General features: G+C 60.1%; 4 protein-coding genes across 4 annotated transcripts in view; 3 read left to right on the forward strand and 1 right to left on the reverse strand.

Moving 5' to 3' along the window:
• The window catches only part of TOP3B (DNA topoisomerase III beta), a 110,073-nt gene that overhangs the window by 17,495 nt on the left and 81,971 nt on the right, over nt 1-10,607 (forward strand). The gene's annotated exons all lie outside the window — the stretch shown is intronic.
• Nucleotides 1,231-3,145, forward strand: CHCHD10 (coiled-coil-helix-coiled-coil-helix domain containing 10). The gene is made up of 4 exons (XM_082641009.1): nt 1,231-1,390; nt 1,640-1,859; nt 2,703-2,850; nt 2,947-3,145. Exons 1-4 carry the CDS (start codon nt 1,350-1,352, stop codon nt 2,964-2,966), a joined length of 429 nt encoding a protein of 142 aa, XP_082497135.1. The 5' UTR covers nt 1,231-1,349; the 3' UTR covers nt 2,967-3,145.
• Nucleotides 3,958-5,438, reverse strand: LOC309814591 (uncharacterized protein C22orf15; the record flags this gene model as incomplete). The annotated part of the gene is made up of 5 exons (XM_082640584.1): nt 3,958-4,157; nt 4,206-4,280; nt 4,514-4,651; nt 4,743-4,829; nt 5,414-5,438. 5 exons carry the CDS (start codon nt 5,436-5,438, stop codon nt 4,018-4,020), a joined length of 465 nt encoding a protein of 154 aa, XP_082496710.1. The 3' UTR covers nt 3,958-4,017.
• Nucleotides 9,198-10,310, forward strand: VPREB3 (V-set pre-B cell surrogate light chain 3; the record flags this gene model as incomplete). Its single annotated transcript, XM_082641339.1, has 2 exons — nt 9,198-9,246; nt 9,994-10,310. The coding sequence occupies 2 exons, from the start codon at nt 9,198-9,200 to the stop codon at nt 10,308-10,310; spliced, it is 366 nt and encodes a 121-aa protein (XP_082497465.1).

The following is a 10,607-nucleotide window of genomic DNA, read 5'->3' on the forward strand; positions in this document are numbered from 1 at the left end:
GGCTTCCTGCAGGAGGAGGACCCTGATCAGCCTAGGATGGGCCAGTTTGGCAATGGGAACAAGTGGTCAGGGGCTGCATGAGCAAAGGATTGGAGGCTGGACCAGGCCCGGCATGTTTACATGGAGAGAGTAGCCACCCTTCACATGCTTCCCTCACCTCGAGGCCAATGGTCACCCCCACTGCAGAGAGGAGAAAATTTGGGCCCAGGCCCAGATGAGGGTCAGGGGAGGGCCCTGCTTCCCAGGCTGGCTGACAGGACTGTGTGGTTGGGACACAGTAGAGACATGCTGAGCCTGCCAGGTACTGCCCATGTCCCCTTCATCCCTTCTGCCCCTTCCTCACAGAGGGGCCTCCTCTCCCCACCTGGGACCCCTCCCCCATGATTTTGCTGTGGGCGATTTCATCCTCCCCACAGTCCTGGTGCTGGGAGGCCTCCCTCGGGCATAGGGGACAGTGATGAGGGGGTGGTAAAGAGGTCAGGACCTCTCCCCGCTAAGGGTAGCAATAAAAGACTATGAAAACCTCCTGTTCCCGAAGGGCTGGGAAGCGTCCTAAATTCGGCATTGCCCTGCCCTGGGCCTGGAGCCAAGGTGGTAAAATTCGAGGCCACAGGATTCAAACCCGCGCAAACACCTCTAGGTTACGGCCTTTGGGAAGGACACGCTGCATAAACGCTGTCGGGGTCTGGCGTTGCATCCGTGGGGCAGGGGGTCGGGTTGGGTGGAGGGCCACGCAGGGGGCCTCGTCGCACCCCAGCGGGGGCTGCCCGCGCCCCGCAGTGATTTTGCCGGGAAGGAGTCCGAGAGCGGTCCGGACGCCCCCTGGCGGGAGCTCTGGGGACCGTCGCGGAGGGTGGGTGCTTCTTCCCCTGCCCAGTCCACCCGCGACCCTGAGGCCACGCCGGAGCCAGCGAACCCGGTCCGATAGTAGGGGAAGGAGCAGGGCCCGGCCTCCCGGTGCCCCCCTTCCCAAGCGCGGGACAGCCCCTAGCTCCACTCCCAGAGCTCCGCAGTGGTCTTTGAAGGACCAGGCTTCGCTCCTGCGTACGCCCTCGGCGCCATGAGACAGCGGCCCGTGTCCCCAGGGCGCACATAGCTCGGGCCAGGAGCTGGGAGGGCGCAGGGTCACCGGCAATGGGTGCTGCCGGATGGAGAGGCCGGGTGACCCTCGGGGGTGCAGCCTGGCCCCGGGTCCCGAGCCTCCGACCGGGGGCGTGTCCCCGCGGCCCCGCCCCGGCCCCGCCCCACAGCGCCGGCCGTGACAGGCGCCGCCGCCTTCGTTCCCGAATCGGAGCCGCAGTCACCGCCGCCGTCTCCGACTCGGCTCAGCCGGCCCCACCGCCGCCACCATGCCCCGGGGGAGCCGCAGCATGGCCTCCCGGCCAGCCAGGTGGGAGCGGGACGAGGGCCCGCAGGGTGGGGTCTGGGGAAGCGCGGCCCCCAAGGGCGTGACAGCGTGACCTTGGCGCCTGATGCGCCATCTTGGCGGGGGAGGGGCGGGGTACCGTAATCACGCGTCTAAGACGGTGGTCGTCCACCCTCGGGGAGGAGGAGAGGGTGCCTCTCCGGAGCTGCGGCCCCCTGGGGCCGCCGGCCTGGAGTCCGGCTGGGATTAACCCTGCTTCTTCCCATCCCGCAGCCGCAACGCCGCGCCCTCTGCCCACCCGCCCGCCCACCCGCCGTCCTCGGCCGTGGCCTCAGCCACCGCCCCGTCGGGGCAGCCCGGCCTGATGGCGCAGATGGCAACCACGGCCGCCGGAGTGGCCGTGGGCTCGGCTGTGGGACACGTCGTGGGCAGCGCCCTGACCGGAGCCTTGAGCGGGGGGAGCTCAGAGCCCGCCGAGCCTGCTGCCCAGCAGGTGAGCAAGGGCTCAGGGGAAACTGAGGCTGCCTTCTCTCAAAGCCACTGAGCGGGGAGCTGCCGGAACGTCCAGCGAGGAGTGTCCAGGGTGTCCAGAGCTGCCTCGGCTGGGGACTGTGCCCAAGAAGGGTCCTATTAGTCGCTTTGCTGTTGGTCTCTGGTCACAGGCCGGCTCTCCCTGCCCCTCCCCTGAGGCCAAGGTTCCTAGACCCCTGTGGACAGACACCAACCAGCCCTTTAAAGATGGGGAAACTGAGGCCCTTAGGGTCTCAGAGACTGGCCCAAGGTCACCTAAACCTAGTAGAAGGGAGGGATGTGGAAGTTCCTGAGTCCGTGCTCTCTCTCTCCCAGGTAGCCCCTTCCTGTAGCCCCTGCACCCAAGGGTGAAGGGTAGCCAGTGACTCTGGGTCTGTTCCCTGCTGGCCTGTCCCCCACTGGGCACCCCACCAGTCCTGAACCAAATTCTGGCTTAGTGGTGGGGTCGGGGGTCATGAATCAGTGTTGCTGAGCAGGAAGGTGCTAGAACTTGTGGGGGTGGGGCTTATACTCCAGCAGAGCACTGGGCTTTTCTAGAACCTTCTCTCACCTCCCACCCCCACCTGCCAGCATACCTGTTATGAGGCAGCTGGGAATGCTGTCTGTACCAGCACCAACAGGGTGGCTTTGAGAGGGCTGTGGGCTCACCCTGTTTCAGGGATGGAGCAGCTGAGGCTAAACAGGGCAGGCTGGGCCTGGCAGGGCTGGGGGCGTTAGGAGGGGCAGCCGGCACCCCCAGCTTTGGAGTCCTCTTCTGGGTGCCAACCCCAAGCTGACCTTGCTGCTTCCTGTGCTGTAACCCCAGGCCCCGGCCCGCACTGCCCCGCAGCCCCTGCAGATGGGGCCCTGCGCCTATGAGATCAGGCAGTTCCTGGACTGCTCCACCACTCAGAGCGACCTGACCCTGTGTGAGGGCTTCAGCGAGGCCCTGAAGCAGTGCAAGTACAACCACGGTGAGCTGGGAGGCCCTGACCTCTGCTGGGGCGGGAGCGGTGGTCCCTCCTGTGCCTGCGGCCAGACCTCCACCTGTGCCGGCCCTCCCTCTGCAGGTCTGAGCTCCCTGCCCTGAAGAGACCGGTGCAGATTCAGGGGCCACCCCTGCAGCCACCTTCACACCTTTACCGACAGCAAGACCATGACGTCAGATTGTACCCACATAGCTGGCACTGGGAGTGAGGAGGGGGTTTCTCACCCCACAGATGACCCAAGACGAAAATGTGCAATTAAAAGAGTTTATGTTAGATCGGAGCCTGCTGTGTCCACTCTCATTGGACTTTCTGTGGGTGGGGGAGGATGGATGGATGTCCCACTGTGGAGTGGGACGCTTCACCTTCAGCTGGTGTCCTGGGTGGGGAGGGTGACCTTGTAATCCTGTGTAATCTGATAGCCTCAGGCAGTCCAGACTGTGTGGTGAGGCATTAGCAGGTGACCATAAGCCTCAAGGGCGTCTGACTCCTGGGGGCTGGAATCCCTGGAGGAGCGTGCTGTCTCCTCTCAGGGACCCCTGCCCCTCCACCCTTCTCATCTCTGCCTCTGGATCCCTTTCTCCGCACCCACATCTTAGGGGCCCCGCGGCGGCCTCAAGTTCTGTCAGTGACCTTGCAATTTCCCAGAAATTCCAGATTCTGCAAGAGGAATGCTGCTGGGCCTTTGCGCCTGATCACACCAGGCAGAGGTCACGGCCAACCCCCTTGGATCTGAGTCCAGCTTGGCCACTTGGCCGTGATGTGCCAGGTCACGGGGCCTGCCGGAACAGAGGTGCGGGCCCTTCAAACGCCATCACACACTGTGCTGCTGCCTTCACTGAGTTCATTCAGCAGCTCGGCACTGAGCACCTACAGTGTGCCAGACCCTATTCCATGTCTCCCTGCCCTTGTGCAGGCACTTAGCCTCCAGCGGGATGGTGGGGACCTGTCTCTGGATATAGTGTCTTCCATCATGTGGGTATTCGTGTGTCTCTGAGGGGGGTTGGCACTGGGGTCCACCTCTCAGCACACACATCTGTCCCCTGGGAAGGGGTCCCATATCTGGGTATGAGCATCCCCCCAGGGATCCATGTCTCCTCCTTACCTGGCTCTCGGCCCCAGCTAGTGGATCCCAGACAGCAGGAAGCCCACCCTTCAGGGCCGTGAAGGAGGGCCTTGCTCCTGGTGGCCATGCAGAGTGCTGGCATGCCTTCTCCAGCCATCGCCCAGTGGGGGCAGGCCCGACAGCCAGCGCAGCTCCTCCGGAAGGCCCAAGAAGCCCTGCCTGTGGGGGGCTGGTGGGAAGGCACATCCTCCCCCTGGGGCTCTCCTGTGACACTCACCTGTCAGCTCTGGACACCACTCATCCAGGTTCTCCAGGAGGGACTCATAGCAGGTGGGGGCCCCGCCCTCACCCTCTGCAGAGGGAAGAAGGCTGATTCCTGGCTGGCCTGGTGGTCCTCACCCCCACCTCTCACTCTGAACCTGTTTGCTGGCCCACAGTGGGGTCAGGACAGGGCATTGGATGGGAAGGTCAGGGCTAGGTCCTGGCCAAAGTAGGGGCTCGGCAGGGCTTGGGTGGTCTGTGGCTGCTGTCCCCCCTCTTATATTCCAACATAGCTGCACAGGGGGCATCTGGGGCCCCACTTACTGATGATCAGCACTAGGACATAGGTCCCACGCTCCTGCAGCAGGGGGCTGCCCATGGAGGGCGCCGGGGAAGGCCCCTCCTCCAGTCCCTCAGCCAGGTTCACCAGGTGCCCATCCTCAGCCAGGAGGGCTATGGTCACTGGGGAAGCAGAGAGGGAGGCAGGGCAGGGCTGGAATCCCTACCTGGGGGCCCTCATTGGTTCTCCCAGCACCCCTCCCTGCCCCCTCACCATCTGAGGGCACCTGCCCCCTCTGCCTCAGGTGGGTGATGAGGATCACCAGGCTGCACCAGGGGTTCACCAGCTCCCAGCAGCCGGCTGTGGGGGAGGAGCAGAGGTGAACGAATGGCACCCTCTATTCCCCCCAAACTGGGACCCTCTGCCTCCCTCCCGTCTTCCCTACAGAGCAGGGAATGGGGCTACGAGATTAGGAATGTACCCCCTTCCATCTCCCAAGATGTTGGTGACCAGGGTGCACAACTTCTGCCTTTCTCACGCGACCCTCCCCTCCCACTTCAGCCCCACCTCCGGCACCTGACAGCCCCTCACCCACTACCCCACAGCAGCCCCGCCTCCACCAGAAGGTCAGGAATCTGCAGCTGGGGCTAGAGCTTTAGGTGCCTCATGCCCCCTGAAGCTGGAGGGCCACTGACCAGCTAAGGGATGGAGCAGTTTGAACATTTGCTCCACGGCAGCGGCTTGGTGGCTGCGTGGCCCGTGCGCTCCTAGAGGAGCCCACGTGCATTTCCCAGGACCCAGCCGGGGTTTCCCCTCAAGGGACTCTCCGCAGATGCTCCCACCCCTTCCCATGTGTACCCCTTCCCCCTGCCACCTCCCCACTCTCCCTCAAGGCAGAGGGAATGTACCCCCACCAGTCTGCCGGGACAGGGGACCCCACTTACCTCCAGACATCACCGTGATAAACATGGCTGCAGGGGGGAGGAGACAGATGTGGGGGCTTTGATCCCCCACCCCCCAACTTCCTAAGGAAGGAGCTGGGGCTGAGATCTACCCCGTGTGGCGCCCTGCGGGAGATGTGTGTGTCGGGGATGGGGGAGTGATGGGTGGGTGGGTCCAAGTGCAGCTCCCCGCTCAGCCGCCCTTGGGGCTGGGCTCCACCAGCCCAGGGGGTCCTTGCAGCTAGTCCAGGAGCCTTGGCCTCCTCTTCCTCCCGCTAGCTAGATCAGAGTACAGAAAAGACTCAGGCCCTCCCAGCTTCCAAGCTGGTCTCCATGGGAGTGGGAGCTGCCAAGAGGTCTAGGCAGGAAATGCCTTCCCCCCAGTATCCCGGTAACGGGCTCTGGGGAGGGTCTGGACATTCCCTGACGGCAGGGCTCTAGTGGGGGCTGGAGCCTCAGCGCCCAGGGATGTCCAGAGACCACATCCCCTCACCAGTAGAGACAGAGCTCCCAGGCTGAAAGCAGGGGAGATTCCTGGGGGTGGGGTGCTGGCGTGGCTGTAGCAGAAGCGGGATCCTCACCAACCTCGCAGGCTCCCAATCAACTCAAGGCCCCCTGTCCTGGGCTCACTCCCAGCCTCCCTCTCTTCTGTCCTTGTTTCTTTCCTTTCTTAGTCAAGTTTATTGAGTTATGGTTTACATACAGTAAAATTCACTTTTGAGTGAACAAAACACTTTTGAGTGTTTTCCAGTTGTGACAAGTCTCACAGAACCACCACCAGTCTGGATACACAATGTTTCCATCACTCTCCCAAATTCCTTCATGCCCCTTTGTGGTCACCCCAGCCCCTGGCAAGCGCTGCAGTGTTCCCTGCCCCCACCTCTTCCAGACTGTCACGTCACAGAGAGGGAAGCAGCAGACAGCGCGGAGCCTTTCATGTGCGGCTGCTTTCACCTAGCTCCATGCATGCGGGATTCACCGGGGTCATCAACCGGCGTCAGTGGATCCTTCCCTTCATCACCCAGGAGGGTCCCACTGCCTGGAGGTGCCACGGTCTGTGGATCCACTCACCTGCTGCTGTTTGGATTGTTTCCCGTTTTGGGTGATTATGAGTAAAGCCAGTACAGACACTCTGGGTGAAGAGACGTTTCCATTTCTCTACTGTAAATCTCAGCAAGAGGGATTGCTGGGTCCTCTGGGGAGAGTATGTTTAACTTTGTAAGAAACTGCCATTGTTTTCCAGTGTGGGCAGCGTTTGCATTGCCCCTCTTTCCGTCTGGTTGTGGTTGGGCCTCTGGACTCATGGCGGGTCAGGATACCTCCTTCTTAGCTGCCCTGCCACTGCACCCCGGTGATTAGACTATTCATCCACCCCCTGCAGGCAGAGCTCAAGGCAGGAGGCCAGAGGGGGCCAAGATCCTCCCCACAGCTCGTCAGCATCACTCTGCCTCTGGACAGGACTTGCCTCAGTGCTCACACCTGTAAAGCAGTGAGAGGCACCGCTCACGGCACCACGGGCAAGTTAGCATGAGGGTGGAACGCAGTAACCCTTTTGAGTGCTACCTGGGTGCTCAGCCTGCAGCAGGCGCTCAGAGGCAACACTGGGGAAAGCCCCGGGGCAGCGCTTCTCAAACTTACAGGTAGGGCACTTTCTTCCAAAATCTGGGGACCCGTGTCCTGCAGAACACAGCCCAGGAGTGGCTGCAGCCAGATTCTGGAAGGAATGGAACTCCCGGCCTGGACCCTCAGCTCCAATGACCACCCCTCTGTTTTCCGAGGGGTTTGTCTTTAGTGCCGTCGAGGAGGGATCTTTTGTCTTGAGTGTCATGGAGGTGCTCTAAGGAGGTGTTAGGACTGGAGTGGGACCCACAGTGAGAGCTTTGTAACCTTCCCCAAGCGAGCTCTCAAGGTTACAAAGTAACAAGAGCACACTGCTTTAACTTGTTTTATTATTTTTTAGGTATTTGGTAAGGCCAGCAGATCAGGAGATGATTGCCATTGAGAAGCTGGTTTGTTACAGTTCCCAAGTGGAGGAGGCATGACACCCCATGGTGGGGGAGGCCACATGGGAAAGCATCAGGGCTGGTCAGGAGGCAGAGAGAGAGGGGGAACTCTGGGTAGGAGCCTCTATTGTGGTTTCTGAGGGAAGGAACAGTGAGGTGGGGTGAGCAGGCTCAGGGTTGGCTGTTTGGAATAACTTCATGCTCTGGGGCACAGGAACCATCCCTGGTTGTCTGGTACTTGCCCTGGGTGACAGGGCAGGAGGGCAGTGGCCCAGTGAGAGCCCTCCGTAGGGGAGGTGGTCAGGGGAGTGTGGACTCAGGAATGGTTGGTTTGCATTTGAAAAGTGTGTTATTGTCTCTAGGAACTGGCTGACCCTGGGAGGGCCAGTCCCTCCAAGGTCAGCAAGGCCCCAGATGTCAAAGCATCAGGATAGAGAATATAAAAGGCATGATTAATACACACAAAGTCCTATCTATGTTTTTTTTGTTTTTGTTTTGGCTGCAACGTGCAGCTTGTGGGATCTCAGTTCCCTTACCAGGAGTTGAACCCAGGCCACGCAATGAAAGCCCAGAATCCTAACCACTAGGCAACCAAGGAACTCCCACAAAGTCCTATCTTTGCATCTTCACAACACTTGGGCTGGCACAATGCTCGTCTTTAGTTTCCAGATGAGGAAACTGAGGCACAGAGGGGGGAACTTGGCTGTTGTGCAGTCAAGAGGAGGGGGATCTGGGATTCAGGTTTGAATCCCAGCGCGGGTTGAATCCCAACCAAAGTCAGCTCCCCTCGGTCTGGCAAACTCTCTTACCCACAACAGGAGTGCAGATCGGCACAACCATGTCGGGAACCCCGGCGGTATCTACTAAAACTAAACAGAAGGGGACCTTCCCTGGCGGTCCAGTGGTTAGGACTCTGCGCTTCCACTGCAGGGAGCACGGGTTCGATCCCTGGCTGGGGAACTAAGATCCCGCATGCTGCGTGGTGCGATGCGGCCAAACAAAAAACAACACTAAACGGAAACGTTCCCTGTCCTGGGTGTCTGCCCAGCAGAAACCAGAGCTCAGGTGCACCAATGACACAGGCAGGAATGCTCGCAGCAGTTCTCCTTGAAATAGCCAAAGATGAAAGCACCCGAATGTCTAGTAACAGGAGATGGATAAATTAATTGTGGCTATCCACACAGTGGCTTACACACAGCTGTGACAACGAACTAAACATTGCTGCACACACAGATGACTCATAATGTTTAACAAAAGAAGCAGAAACAAAAGAGGACACACTATCACTCCATTTATAGCTGACGTTCTACAGCAAAACTGATTAACCACAGAGTCCCACTCGGTTACCACTGAGGGCTAAGAGGGTGTTACTGGCAGGGAAGGCGCGTGAGGGAACCTTCCGGGGTGATGGAAATGTTCTAAATTTTGGTCTGGGTAGAGGCTGCAGGGATATATATATAAAATCATTGAGCCACACATGTAAGATTTGTGCACTTGACCGTATGAGTTATACCTCAGTGAAGAGCAGCCACCCGCTCTAACTGCACTTGTGGATTTCCGGGCTTCTGTTCTCAAGAAGGCCCTGTGGGGCCAGGATGCTGACGTTTGGGAAGATAAGGTCTGGCTGCTGGGCCCCAGCACCGCCCTCCCACCTTGTCAGTGGGTTGATTTGCATGCCCTGTCTTGGTCCAGCAGCCTCCCCAGTGTGCCCTGAAGCACCTGGAGCACGCCCAGCGCAAGCCCAACACAACAAGCGACTCCCACCTGCCTCCCTGCCTCTGGCCATGGCCTGTCGGCATCTGGCCCTCCTTCTGACTGGGGTCCTCCTGGCAGGTGAGCCCTCCCTGGGCCTTGCTCACCCGGGGGTGGAGTGGGAGACAGCACACTGGCTCTGGAAGTCTCCTGTAAGGAAGCAAATCCATGTGGTCAGTGGGGAAGGTTTTGGAAGGGTCCTTGAGGTGGAGAGGAGAACTGCCCACAGGTGGCCCTGCCCCAGACTTGAGGCAAGTCACTTCTCTGTGTGGGCCTCAGTTTCCCCATTTGTGAATGACCAGATTGCTAGGGTCCCTTCGGACTCTGACTCTTGGGGGTCTCAGAGACTCATCACCTTTTGAGTTTTTCAGAGGGGAAGCTGGTGTGGGCTGGTTCCTACCCCACAGGGCCTCAGGGACAAGCTAACCCTGAGAAGGTCTTCAGCAGCCAGTGGCCGGAGGCTGAGCCAATGGGTAGTAACAGCCCAGGAGGCTTCTTGGGGGTCGTCAGTCTGTAGCCACGGTTTGGACAAGCCAGTGTGACCAAAGTGATAGGGGTCTGTAGGGCAAGGGATGAGGGTGGGCAGCCCAGAGACCACCAGCACACCCTCTGAACTCTAGATCCTTAGCTGCACATGGCTCCTTGGGAACATGACACTAATGGGGGCTTAGGGGTCGCCAGCTCTGTGCCCCACCCAGTGACGATCCCATGGCACCGGGCTGTGAGTTTTTGGGAGAGGACTCTCCTGGGAGTCTGACCAAGACTTTGTGGGGCAGGGGCAGGAAGGAAGGGGCCCAGGCCAGACCTGAGTGTGTCTGTCTCTCTCAGCCTCCCAGCCAACCCTGACCCAGCCGGACACACTGCTGGTCTTCCCAGGCCAAGTGGCCCAACTCTCCTGCATGCTCAGCCCCCGCCATGCCACCGTCGGGGACTATGGCGTGTCTTGGTATCAGCAGCGGGCAGGCAGCGCCCCCCGCTTGCTCCTCCACTACCGCTCAGAGGAGGACCACCACCGCCCCCCTGACATCCCTGACCGCTTCTCGGCAGCCACAGATGCAGCCCATAATGCCTGCATCCTGACCATCAGCCCCGTGCAGCCTGAAGACGCCGCGGATTATTACTGCTCTGTGGGCTACATACCCTAGGGGTGGGGTGTGGGTTGAGTGCCTTCCATCTGCCTCCCACTTATGCTCCTGACCTTGGGACCCTCCCTTTCTCTGAGCCTTGATTTTCCTCCTTTGTAAAATGGGTTAATAATCAACGTGTCAACAATAACTATTCTGAGGGCCATGAGATCCTGGCTGAAAAAGTGACTGTGGTTGGTCTGGGAGTGTGGGGGTAGGGATTCTGGGGATTGTTGCAGAAGTGGAAGCACCTGAGACCCTTGGGTGGGGCCCCACCTCCCTACCAGCCCCCAGGGGGCTCAGAATGGTGGCTCTTGC

The sequence above is a fragment of the Mesoplodon mirus genome, assembly GCF_964341445.2.
Source record: "Mesoplodon mirus genome assembly, chromosome: 13".
Lineage (NCBI taxonomy): Eukaryota > Metazoa > Chordata > Mammalia > Artiodactyla > Ziphiidae > Mesoplodon > Mesoplodon mirus.